Here is a 13,229-nt window from a genome sequence, read left to right as displayed (position 1 = left end):
AAACAAAGTTATGACTCTTATAATGCTTTATCATTGTTTTACATTTCACTTAAATATCTATCTGGTATTTTTGGTTCACATGTTTGTGGTTAGACATTCTGACATTATTGTATGTTTGTGAAATAGCTTGATTTAAAGCATTTCTGACTGGGGAGATTACAGTGCATCTCAGTCTATTGTCTAAATTCTAACACCATACCCAGGAAATACCAAACATTTTCTAAGAATAAAAGATTTTCAGACCCTTTGTCTTCTACCAGTACTAAAACCAATCACAAAATGTAAGATTATGTTAGCTCAAAATGAAGATAACATTTTTGGCCGTGTTTTTGAAAGCAAAGGTAATTTTGGATTGACAGGAATGGTTTTTCATGGGAGCAACGTGATATGCATTACTGAACAAATGACAAAGATGTAGATTATCACCCTGCACCTTAATTCCACAACGTTGCTGCAGCAAAACAGGGAACCATCTTATCTTTATTCGTGAGGGGGGAAAAGGTAATTGAAAAATGAAATACTGCCTTACCAGAATAATTGTACCCAAGACCGTACCATTAAACACGGCTCTGGCTCGAATAAATTCACCGTCTGTAGCTTTCACCGGAAGCAGATTTGCACATTGTAAACTTTCTCCCCCAAGAATTAGCATTATCATGGCATACAAAAGAAAAAGAAATAACATTAGAAACATGTCAAAATTAGAACAACAGCTCACCTTTAATTATTTCTCAGTTGTGGATTTACAAAATATGACAACTCTGAACTTGAAGAATAAACTTCTAAGTATTTCAAGCTTTACAAGGTTATAGCTGTAGAATTCTACATAGTTTGACTTCCCATATTGCTCAATGCTTTCCTTAGGCATATAACTATTCATTTATTTCTCAAATAAATTAAATCTACATAGAACCTATGAATTCAAGTACAAAATGGTTGCAACAGGAATGCAATTTTAGGATACGTTTTTATTATCCATGTTAATGCAAAGCAGAAATCACTTTGTAACAATTGTAAAGGCTGGATTTGATTCTCTTGGCTAAAGGTTAAAAAGCACCATGCCTGCTGGGCTCTACTCAGTTCATATTTATTACACACAGATGGGGGATTTGTGCACTTAGAGCAGAACACTTACAAAGCACAAAAGTGTCAACAGTGGCCACACCTCTCAGAGTTTGGTTCAATGACATCTTAAGAACACCAATACAGGTCTATCAATGTCGAGAACTTAAAGTACTTTGATACCTCCGAAAACTCTTTGCCAATCCTGCCCTCCACTTTTCTCCTTAAATCAAGAAAAGTACATGATAACAGATTCCGAGAATTAGAAGTCAGCAGTGATACATTTTTGACCAACCGTTGGACTGTATCTAACAAGGTACCTTAATCCACATTCCGCAGGCTAGAAACTGGAAGCAGGGGGTGGGGTAAACTCACGCTCACAGGAATTCACTGAGTTGACTTAGAACTTTCAACACTCAACAACAGAGGTTGGCAGTTTCAGCTACCCGCAGCAGCTCCAGGAGTGTGACCCCTGTCAGTACAAGGGGAAGTGTGTAATGCTGGATCTGGAATAGTGGAAGAGTCTGGGGTCCCAATGGGGCCAAGGTGACAGGCCCAGCAAGGGGGAAATGGGAGGAGAAGGGGGAAGACGATATGATCTGAGGTGGAACAGCCAGCGGGGGAAGAGGAATTTCGGAGCGATGGGCCAAGGGTTTCAGATAAAAGGAAGGATTTCTCTGTGACCAGCTAATGCAAAGAAAGCTGCCAGGCTGGATACTTAGCTGGGACATCACCCAGCAGCAGTTAAAACCCAATGGGGGCTGGATCAAGCCCTGGAGTTGGCTGAAGACAGGTGACATATCAGATGCCAACCTCTCCCTGTTATAAAATTGCACTGAGAAATGGGAGCAGGCAGTGGGCACAGTGCCCACTAGAATTAATGAACCCTCTTACCTTCAAACCCACCGACAGGTATATTAAATCCAGCCCATGGCAAGAAAAAAAATTACATACTTCTGACTATGTAGCTACCTAATACTAGATGCTGCATCAGACAACAGGACAAGTCCAAATGCAAGGTGTTGTTTAAATCCTGATTGTTAGTTGCTGAAGGAAGAAACCAGAGCTAGTGTTTCCCTGGAATAGATTAATTCATGAATGTATACAAAGCTACATAAACCTCACAGATATGTACATCCTCACACACCTGATATATTGATGCTGTTCATCACTCCCTAACAAGTAGGATTGCCCACTTAGGAAATTTGGTGTCTCTGGTCCTGGGTTCCATGGGTCCTTGTGTGACTGATGAGTCTGATCCTAGAGCCCATCTCCAACCATACATTTGGAAGGTGTTTCCGGGACATGGAAGTGGTCCTTAGCGTTAAGATCACTGGCATTCCTTTCTCCTCTTCATTTTCTCTACTTTCCCTTACTGCTGGTGTTCTTAAAGAATTATCTTCCTTTATGCAGGAATTTTACCAAGCTGTTTCTTCTCAATGAGGGTCTCCCATGCATCAACATTTATGCTGTATTTCTTGAGGAAAGCCTTCAGGAAGTTTTTGAAATAAATGTTTTGACCACCTCTTATTCGAGTGCCTTCCTTGAGCTGGTGAACATTTGCTTTGGCAGAACATGCCAGCCCAGTGGAGTTGGTTTTGGACGATCGTGGCCTCGATGCCGGTGCTATTAGCTGCTTCAAGGACATTGAGGATGCCTGTCATCCCAGCTAAAGCAGAGAATCCATCTCAAACAGCAGTGATGGTACTTCGAGGGTGTTGACTTGGTGTCTGTACATTGTCCAAGTTTCAGAGCCAGGCTCAGGAGTCAGAAAAATGCCTGCCTTATACACAGGCTCTTGATAAAGCACGGGTGTCATCGTCGAAGACTCTCATCCTTCGGCGACTGAAGGCAGCACTCGCAGATTGGATGTGATGTTGAATTCCCACATTGACGTTAGCTTTAGACGGGTGATCGCTTCCTAGGGAAGGGAAATGTTCCACATTTGGGAGGATTTCTCCATTGTTCTTATTGGAGGAATGGACTGGAACCTGACCTAGGACGGATTGGTAAAGGTTTGAATCTTCTTGAGGTTGAGACTGAATTCTGCGATATGCTTCCACAACGGCATTCTGTGAGGCTTGAAGATTCTCTTCCGAGACAGTCGAGCTGACACTGTCACCCAAACACTTAAGTTCCACAAGCGAGGTCAATGTTGTTTATTTCTTAGATTTCAACCTGTTGAGGTTGAAAAGTTCTGTCCATCCTGTGGGCAATGCAAACTCCACTGTCTTAACTTCAAAGGATTCTGTCATATTAGCATCGGTAAGGACCATCGCCAACATCTTGTTGTAGAGGAGATGGAGGACAGCCAGCCTTTGACTGGGCCTTCCACAGCACTTCCTGATTGATTCAGTCAAAAGCCTTGGTCGGATCAATGAAGGCCATGTACAGTGGTTAGTTTTGCTAATGGTATTTCTCTAGGAGTTTCCACGCAGAGAAAATTCTGTCTATAATTCCATGGCTTGGTCGGAAGCCACACTGGCTTTCAGGAACGAGTTTTTCCATGGCTGGGAGAAGGTGCTAGCGAAGATTTTGCTGATGATCATCGCAGTGATGGAGAGTTTGGCGTTTCCTCAATAGTTTCCTCAGCAGTCCACTTTGTCTCCTTTCTTGAAGACCTTGGGTATGGGTAGCATTCCTGAGATCAGCAGAGATTTCTTATTTGCCTCAGATTTTCAGGAACAGTTGATGGAAGAGACAGGTAAGCTCTGCTCAAATTTGAAAATCTCTGCTGGAATCCCATCAACTTCTGCAGCTTTTCCATTGTTTGCCTAATGGAGGCTACAACTTCTGCTACACTAGGTAGGAGTTAAGATCATCTTTTATGGGGCACTGGAGGATTTCCTAAAACACATCTTCTTCAACAACTGTACTATGGTTTAGGAATTCTTCTAGGTGTTCTCACCATTGAAGGCTGATGTTTTCTCTGTCTCTCTATAGAGTTCTATCCTTTACTCCACACTGGTTTGAGGCCAAGGGTATTGCGTCCATGTATCGCCTCGATGGTTCTGAAGAAACCCCGGGTGTTCGGTTTGTCAGCAAGCAGTTACGGCTGCTCAGTTTTCTCAGTCTACCATTGGTTCTTGATTTCCCTTGTTCCTCCCTGGAACTCTGCCTTTATTATTTGAGGAGTTCTCCTCTTTGCCTCATTGGTGATGCTGCTATGCCAGGCATGAAGAGCTTTCCTCTTCTTGTCAGTGAGGTTTGAGATGATGTGATCGTTCTCGTTGAACAAGGCTTGGTTTTTCCTGGTCTTATAGCCAATGGTTTCTTCATAGCATGAAATGATGGCTGTCTTCAGCTCTTTCCAGATTTCTTCCAGTTCATTAAAATGAACTCTTTGGAGATTTAGGTGAAGACATTGTTGGAAATTCATCAGTCTGCTTGGTTGTTGAAGCCGCTCAATGTTGAGCTTTATCCTGAATTGTTTCTTCATCTTCAGCTGTTTCTGGCGGCATTTGATGGTCATAGAAAAGCAGATAAGCTAGTGGGCCTGTCCTGCAGTCATCTGGACTGGTTATGAGGTAATAAGGACTTTGGTAATGAGGCCATCCCTTTGGTCTTGGGATTGAACAATGATGTAGTTAATCATGTGCCAGTGCGCTGATCGTGGATTGCCCCAAAAAGTCTTGAACTTGTCTTTTTGGTGGAACAGTGTATTGGTGATGAACAGCTGGTGTACTGCGCATTTGGTAAGCTAGAGAATCTTGGAATTGCAATTCCTGACTTCATACTTTCTCATGGTTGCTTTCCAGAGCTGACCGTCCTTTTCAACCTTGGCGTTTAAGTCTTGAAGGAGGGTAATTTCATCTTCCTGAGGGATGTTGATGGGTATGGTGTCCAGGATGGAGTAGAAGCCTTCCTTGGATTCAACAGTGGGATCAAGGGTTGGAATATCAGCACTCACAACTATTGCCTGCTCTTATAAATGGAGAGTCATGAGGTGATTGTTGATGCTAACAGAGAGGTCTACGAGTCAGTTGACAAATTTATGTTTGATGGTAAATCCAATTCCATGCATCCTGGGTTGATCCTCAGGTATTTCTCTGAGGAAGAAGGTATACCTACCACCTTCTTTCCTCAGCTGTCCTTTGCCTGCTCTTCCAGTCTCCTGAACCTTTAATCATGCTGTTGAGGGAACTGCAAAACTCAGGATCTGATCACTATGATTTAAATAGCCTTATTTGATTGATCCCCACTAACTGTCAGATAAAGACAAAAGATAAGTGTAACAGTTTTTTTTTACATAGCTGGCAAACATTCCTCATTAAGAAAGATTGAAGGTTTAGCTACACAGATTTCTGGGAGTGTAAGATGTTGAAGTATGCTGATTTTAACTATTATCAGAGGTACAGTCATCTTCACAAAATTGATGCACATTAATCATAAAGGCATATGCATGGATAAAAATAACAAGAATAGAATAGTGCAAGAAAAATCATCTAAAAAACTGAGTGACAGCATGTTTTGCTGGTATCAATGGTCCCTTTTGGTTTTTGCTATTTTCCAAACATGCAGAATAATTAGTGGAAATTCTGAAAAAGGTGAACATTTATATTCAAACCAATGCAATACAACTGCTTTAGCCCCACTGCACCAGCTGCTTTGAAATGGTTAAAAACTAAGCACCATTTAACAGCCAGAATTATAATTTCCAGCAGACGCACACACGCACGCACACACATGCACGCACATGCACGCACACACACGCATGCACACACACACAGACACTGTACCAGCTCTCAGAACTTACACCCAGTGTAAATGTCATGAATAAAGGTGGCATTAGTTTCTACATCAAACTGTTAGTGGAATAATTTGCTGTTTCTCCCAACTAGATCATTCGTATGATACATTTTTAAAAATGTAGTTGTGGTTCAGGCAATCGATTATTTCAACATTCTTGACCACACAAACTGTACAGTTCAAGTGAAAGGAATGTATAATAAATGCGAGCTTTACCAGCAATATCTGTATTCCAGGAATGAATAGAAAACTGTCCAGAGACCAAATTTTGAGTCAGTTTGTGTTGTGTTTTTCCTCAATATGATTTGTTTATTTAAGGAACACAAGGCACACCATTGTAATCCTGTAAAGTTGCATGTTGTGTTATAATGCTTGCACAGTAATTGCACTAATGAGTTACTCTGACACTATTACTACAGTCTTATTAAGCCGATGACAAACATCAAAAATGAGGGGAAGCAGGAACATCTGTGGCTAGATGGAAAGGTGAACATTAATGGAATGTTAATGGAATCAAGCTACTATTTTGGCTTGAAGAAAGAAGCAACGGTGAACTGACTGATGAAATTTCTGGAATAGATATGGGTTGCAGTTATAAAACAATTAATTCCATGAGATCCTGTGTTGTGGAGTTGCCCACTGACGGGCACCTTATGCAATATTTTTCAAAACCCTATCATGTCTACTGGGCTGCTGTCAGCCACCAATCTTCTGCGCCTTTTGGTACGTGGTTTGATGCCACACTGAATTTGGGTTCATGACAGACTAGTCAAGGAGAAGGAAAAGTCAAGAAATGTCTTCAGGCTTAGACATCAAAGTAGCACTACTTACAATCCATTCATGCTAAATACTGGTGTACATGGTAATTGTAGATATACCAGACAATGACTTATAGATACACTAGGTAAAACACAATCTGTTCATATCCGTATGCTTTTGTGAGTCTTCCAACCTAGATTTTTGAAGTTTGATGGTGTTCTTCCAGGGTATTCTAACTTTTCACACTCTATGCCGTTTATACTCAGTAGTGTACAGCTCCTAGACAAAGTTGCACTAAGGTCCTAATGCTCCCACACAGCAGCGAGTTCATCCAAAAAGTCATTCAAAAAGGAGTAAGATGAAACCCCCAATACAATTTTGAACTTCAAATGAATGATACCTCAGCAGGTTACATAAATAAAGAGACCATTGGAGGAAGGACATAAATTGCCACAGGTAAATGTTTCTAGAGGTTTGTAGGACCAAGAAGAGCATTCATGCTGTCTCTGTGCCTCCGCTGAAAACTTTCCAACGACACCTGGGCTTTCCTCCTACCTGGCTAAAAAGAAAATTGCAACTTCTGATTCAGTCCTAGAAGAGTAACTGGGTTTCCCACATGTGCAGACTGAGCTGCTTATGAGTTGTTGTTTACTGGTGCCAGTTCATCTGTTTTAGTTCATTCTAGCTAGCCCAGGAAAATTACTTGAATTGAGATAATTAGTAATAGAATCTTATTTTCCCTCCCTGTGATGTACAAAGTAGACATTTGAGACAGGACAGATTAAGATTCAGTTATGTTCCTATGAACCCACGAGTATGAAAAGGAGAGGGTTTACAAAAAAAACTGTATGCAAGACTACCTGGCAGCTAGAAGTTGAGCTTTATGGCAGCTGGCCAAAAAAAAAACTTAATTAGACAAGGCTTAATATTAACACCCTTGGTGCTGCTGCCAAATCTCTCTCCAGGGAGTCTCCTGTTAAAGAACTTTCCATATTCATTTTAACCACGAGTTTGTGTCCAGGTTTTTCCTGCACCCAATAATCCTTAAAAGTTTTCTTTTTAGGTGTGTCACAACATAGTGCTGTTTTCTCTTGTTCATCCATTGATAGGAATTCATGTTAACACAATTGCCTTCACATACTGTATCTAGTCCATTAATAGCGTGCAGTTCTACTGTAAACAAACTGATTTTCGAATGCCAAAAAAAATGCTGTTCTCCTATTGGATTTGTTTTGTCTTGGAGTGACAACAAGAGGACTCGTTCTGTATGGCTGGAGATTCAGGCACCTAGAAGGAAACTGTGGAGAGGCACTGGGAATTCCAAATGAGCAAAAATGGGAAAATACAAACAATTTACTCTGCATTTTAACTGTTTGCTGAGGTCTGATTATCCTTCTTCTGGTGGAAGAGACGTAGCTGAGAAGTGAGATCAGAAATGCAATTAGTAGAATAGAACCAAAGGACCCAGAGGCATAAGCATCATCAAATTTTTGGCACGCCAAAAAAAAAGACAAAAAGATGGAGTAAGAAGTCCTCTGCATAGAAAAGAAGAAAAGTAAAAACGTTGATGTGAATTTCACCTTCTTCATTAATTCCCTCAATGATAATGTTATAACTCAGGTGTTCTCCCAGCACTTAAATTTGTGTTCACAGTAAACATAATAAGCTTCCACATGCAAACCAGGCTCTCTCTGAATCAAAACATGCAACTGAAATAACATTCCTAAGGCCAACAATGGCCCCTTATTTGTAGTACACAGCCATTTTGCTTGTTAGTAAATTAAAACTATTCTAGCATGAATATAATGGACTAGATTTTCTGGGAAGTGACCATTTCATGTGGATTATCACTCCATCCCTTTTTTTGAATGAAAGAAGGGAGCTCTGTTTCTGATAAGAGGTTCTACTTAGAGCTTCCTCAGAAATACAAAGCCATACTTCCAGTATACAGTTTATTCGGGGACGGTGTGTCAGTTTCTGTGGGAAGTGTCAGGTTAGAGTCTGCAAGGTAAGTGTGGGGTCTATTTAATAGTCACTCAGGAGTTAGACTATATATTTAATTGTCTGACGTTTCCTGAGTAACTATTTAACTTAATTCCATCGGAATCATCCTAAGCCTCTGAATTTAAGACTTCTGTAGGGTTCCTGCCCTAGGTAAATTGCCCAGTGGAAAATTTCATTTCCCAGGCAATTCCTCCAGTGTGCTATGGTAAAGAGCCCTCAGAGTCTCAACGCCGACTCTCATTTATGCTCACATAATGATAGGCCACCAGAAAACCTGCCCTATCATTTTTAGGAGTTGTTGGAAGAGCAAGTGGTATTCCATGTATTCTCCAGTACAATGTACACAACAATGAAACTGTACACATGCACAATCTGTGAAGATATTTAGACAAAAATGTAAAATCCACAACCATTATTTTGGATGTTTTTCCTACAATCTGAGCATTACCTGGGAGATGCAACATGGGGCATTTCCTTTCCAGACTACATTATGTATTGGATAAATCAAGTAACATATGCGTCATGTGTTAGAGAGATAGTAGGAACTGCAGATGCTGGAGAATCTGAGATAACAAGGTGTAGAGCTGGATGAACACAGCAGGCCAAGCAGCATCAGAGGAGTAGGAAAGCTGACGTTTTGGGCCTAGACCCTTCTTTCGGTCTAGGTCCGAAATGTCAGCTTTCCTGCTCCTTTGTTGCTGCTTGACCTGCTGTGTTCATCCAGCTCTACACCTTGTTATCTGTGTCATGTGTTATTTAGGTGTTCTTTGATGTAAAGGCAAACACTTCATGGTAACACAATACATCCTTTCCAATCACATTTTGGCTTCTTGTTTAAAGTATTGACCAACATATGACAATGTACAGTTTGAATTCCCCTGGGACAAAGGTCCCTTGATGATACAGCTGTATTAAAGATGCAGTAAGTGAACTTGCAAGCTTGCACACTTTCAACAATTAACTGAAATTGAGGCTACTATTTAACATGCACCTCAGAGGGCAAACAATAACGATTAGTACCAGGAGCCAAGGTGCTGCAACCATGTTCACTGGGAGTTAGTCTGCAGTGCAACAGTGAGCTGGATTTTAAAGTCCTCTTTTTAAAGTTCACTAAGAAAACAATTCCACTTTAAACCCCAGTCATTTCAAAATAGTTCGAATACAAGCCAGATTTAGTCAAGGTGTCTTACAGTTTATCCTCTAAGCTTTCGTATCATTCTAATACTTGGTGATTGGCCTACAGGTATTCATTCCACAGTTGGCATGTGGGACTTATTAGTGGTAATGTTTCCACTACAGGCATCCAGGGCACATATGATCTGGTTGCATACAAGTCCATGATTAGCACATGTCAGAAATACAAAGAAATGAAGCCAGTGGACAAATTCTTCATGGTCTATATTAGGTCCATGTAGAGTGCATAGAACGAGCGCTATGGCCCATTTTCAGATGCAATTTTTAAAAAAAAATGTTTGTGAGATGTGGGCATTGCCTACTAGGCAACTGTTTGTTGCCTCTGCAATTGTCTTGGCAAAAGGTGGTGGCGAGCTGCCTTCTTGAACCACTGCAGTCCATTTGACATAGATATACCCACAATGCAGTTAGGGAGACAGTTCCAGGATTTTGACCCAGTGGTACTGAAGGAACAGTGATATATTTCCAAGTTAGAATAATGAGTGGCTTGGAGTGGAACTTGCGGGGATAGAGTTCCATGTATCTGCTGCCCTTATCCTTCAAGATGGTAGAGGATGTGTATTTTTAAGGGGTTAAAGTAGCCTTGGTCAGTTGTAACAATGCATCTTGCAGATGCTATATACCACAATCATGGTGTGTTGGTGGAAGGAGTGAATTTTGGGAATAGTGCATTGGGTGCAACTTACACAGACTGCTTTATCCTGGAAAGTGTCAAGCTTCAATTGTTATTGGAGCTGCATTCATCCAGGCAAGCGGAGAATATTCCATCACACTCCTGACTTGTGCTTTGTGGACAGGATTGGGGAGACAGGAGGTGAAATACTTGCCACAGGATTCCTAACCTCTGACCTATTTATTTATTTGCTGATCCAGTTAGATTTCTAGTCTTTGGCAACCTCCAGGACATTGATATTGTGATGGAATACTTCCTCCTTGCCTAGATGGGTGCAACGTCCACAACACTCAAGAAGCTTTAACACTCTCTAGACAAAGCAGCCCGCTTGATTGGTACCACCGCCACAAACATTCACTCCCTCAAACACCAATGCTCTGTAGCAGCAGTGTGTACTATCTCCAAGTACCATTTTGACACTGCAGAAAGCCATCAAGGCTCCTTGGACAGCACCCTCCAAAACCACAATCACTACCATTAAGAACGATAAGGGCAGCTGATGCATGGGAACACTTGTCTGCAAGCTACTCACCAGCCTGACTTGGAAGTAGATCCCCATTCCTTCAGCATCTCTGGGTCAAAATCCTGGAATTCCCTCCCTAAAAGCAACAAACAAACTGTAGCGATTCAAGAAAGCAGCTCACCAGCACCTTCTCAAGAGCAATGCTGGCCCAGTGAGTGAAGCCCATGTCCTCTAAATGAATAAATTTTAAATATACATGACAACAATGCCATTGAAAGTCATGAGAAGTTGAGATTCACATCTCAACCAGCGACAGCAACATCTCCTTTCACACTCTCTTTCATCCTCCTCCCCATCATAAAACAACCTCCACTCACCAATGCAGGTTTTGTTTAGGCTCTTAGATGCGACATTCATGCATATGCTGCCTTGATGTCAAGGGCAGGGACTGTCATCTTCCCTTTGGATTGCAGCTCTATTAACCATGTTTGGGCCAAGGCTGTAATGAGGTCAAGAGCTGAGTGGTCCTGGGAGAACCTAACTGGCATCAGTGAGCAGTCAAAGTTGCCAAAAAGCTTCACTTCTAAATTTCAATATTATTTTGTCTCTTTATATAAAATCATGTCTTCTTGAGAAATAACATAAGATACTAAATACGAAGCATGAAATACCATTATTAAAAATGCTATTTATAGCAATTGATTTACCTGTACCAAAGAATTTTTCTAAATAATTTATTACCAACTGGCCTGCAACTGCAGTATCATATGGATTTCTGAGGTTAAATAATGGTCTCTGTTTTCCAGAAAACAGAAACGTGATCATCCAACATCAAGCGACAAATGTCTTTGTACTTTAGTGTCAGAATTTAATAAGGATCCCAGTTAATTCTCAAGACAAAAATATCCAATGACTTTTATGCTGCAGGAATGGCCAGCATTTTAGATGATGTTACTCATAGAATAGTTTTAAATACTGCGTGAAAAGCATTGTGTTGTATAATACATTCACACACTGCTGTGCAAGATCTTTACTGTCTGCCAATTCCCTGACTTTCTCAGTCTGCTTTCGTTTGTCTGCCCTTACATCTCTGCTCATTGAAAAAGTTAGGGGCTGGTATCACAATTAGCAAGCACTTCACAAGAGTCACAAGGTACAGACCACACTAACTCATTGTTTGAAACTGATTAGTGTAGGAGTCTTCATCTCACAGTCAGTACTTACATTGTTATTAGTGGGTACATTTTGCAACCTACAATGGGATTAGCCTTGCAAAGTCACTTCAAAGCACTTCAAAACCCATAAAGGTGGACCCAGCCTTATAATTGGTGCAAAATAGCTCAAGACAACTTTCTCTCCTCACTCAAATCAGCAAAACAGTTTCATATTGAACTTGGGATACAGGAAGTGCAACTACATGTATTATTTAATGAATGAAGAGGAGGCGATGGCCTAGTGGTATTATCGCTGGACTGTTAATCCAGAGACCCAGATGATGTTCTGGGCACCCGGGTTCAAGTCCCACCATGGCAGATGGTGGAATTTGAATCCAATAAATATCTAATGATGACTATGAATCCATTATCGATTGTTGGGAAAAACCCATCTGGTTCACTAATGTCCTTCAGGGAAGGAAACTGCCATCCTTACCTGGTCTGGCCTACAACATGGCTCCAGACTCACAGCAATGTGGTTGACTCCTAACTGCCCTGTGGGCAATTAGGGATGGGCAATAAATGCTGCCTAGCCAGCGACGCCCTCATCCCGTGAATGAATAAAGGGGAAAATAAACATAGTAAATGTTCCAAGATACTTCATAGATTTGAAACAGCTGCCAAGTAGCAATATTCCCAATGTTGTTGCAATGCACAATCCTTTAGGAATTTTTTTTATTCACAGAATGTGGGCATCACTGGCTAGGTATGTATTGCCTATCCCTAATTGCCCAGAGGGCTGTTGAAAGACAACCATATCGCTGTGGGTATGGAGTTACATGCAGGCCAGACCAGGTAAGAACAGCAGTTTCCTGCCCTAAAAGACATTCATGAACCAAATGGGTTTTTCCAACAATACACAACCATTTCACGACCATCATTAGACTCTTAACTCCAGATTTTTATTGAATTCCACCATGGTGGGTTTTGAACCCAGGTCCCTAGAAGGGTGTCTCTGGATTAATAGTCTAGCAAGAATATCACTAGGCCATCACCTCCCATGCACAGTGCTTCACATTTTAAAAGGATTGCTGCATGTTCACAGAGATAACATGGTGTAGAGCTGGATGAATACAGCAGGCCAAGCAGCATCAGAGGAGCAGGAAGGCTG

General features: G+C 41.2%; 1 protein-coding gene across 1 annotated transcript in view; it reads right to left on the bottom strand.

The window, feature by feature from the left end:
- The window catches only part of cusr (Copper-only SOD repeat protein), a 115,622-nt gene that overhangs the window by 98,886 nt on the left and 3,507 nt on the right, over positions 1 to 13,229 (bottom strand). The window contains exon 3 of the mRNA XM_020535248.2: positions 530 to 629. Within this exon, the coding sequence (XP_020390837.2) occupies positions 530 to 629 (100 nt within the window). The remainder of the gene's footprint in view (positions 1 to 529; positions 630 to 13,229) is intronic.

The sequence above is a fragment of the Rhincodon typus genome, chromosome 20 (assembly GCF_021869965.1).
Source record: "Rhincodon typus isolate 14 chromosome 20, sRhiTyp1.1, whole genome shotgun sequence".
Lineage (NCBI taxonomy): Eukaryota > Metazoa > Chordata > Chondrichthyes > Orectolobiformes > Rhincodontidae > Rhincodon > Rhincodon typus.
The sequence above is the reverse complement of the archived record's forward strand: the minus strand, read 5'-3'. Positions and strand labels throughout refer to the sequence as shown.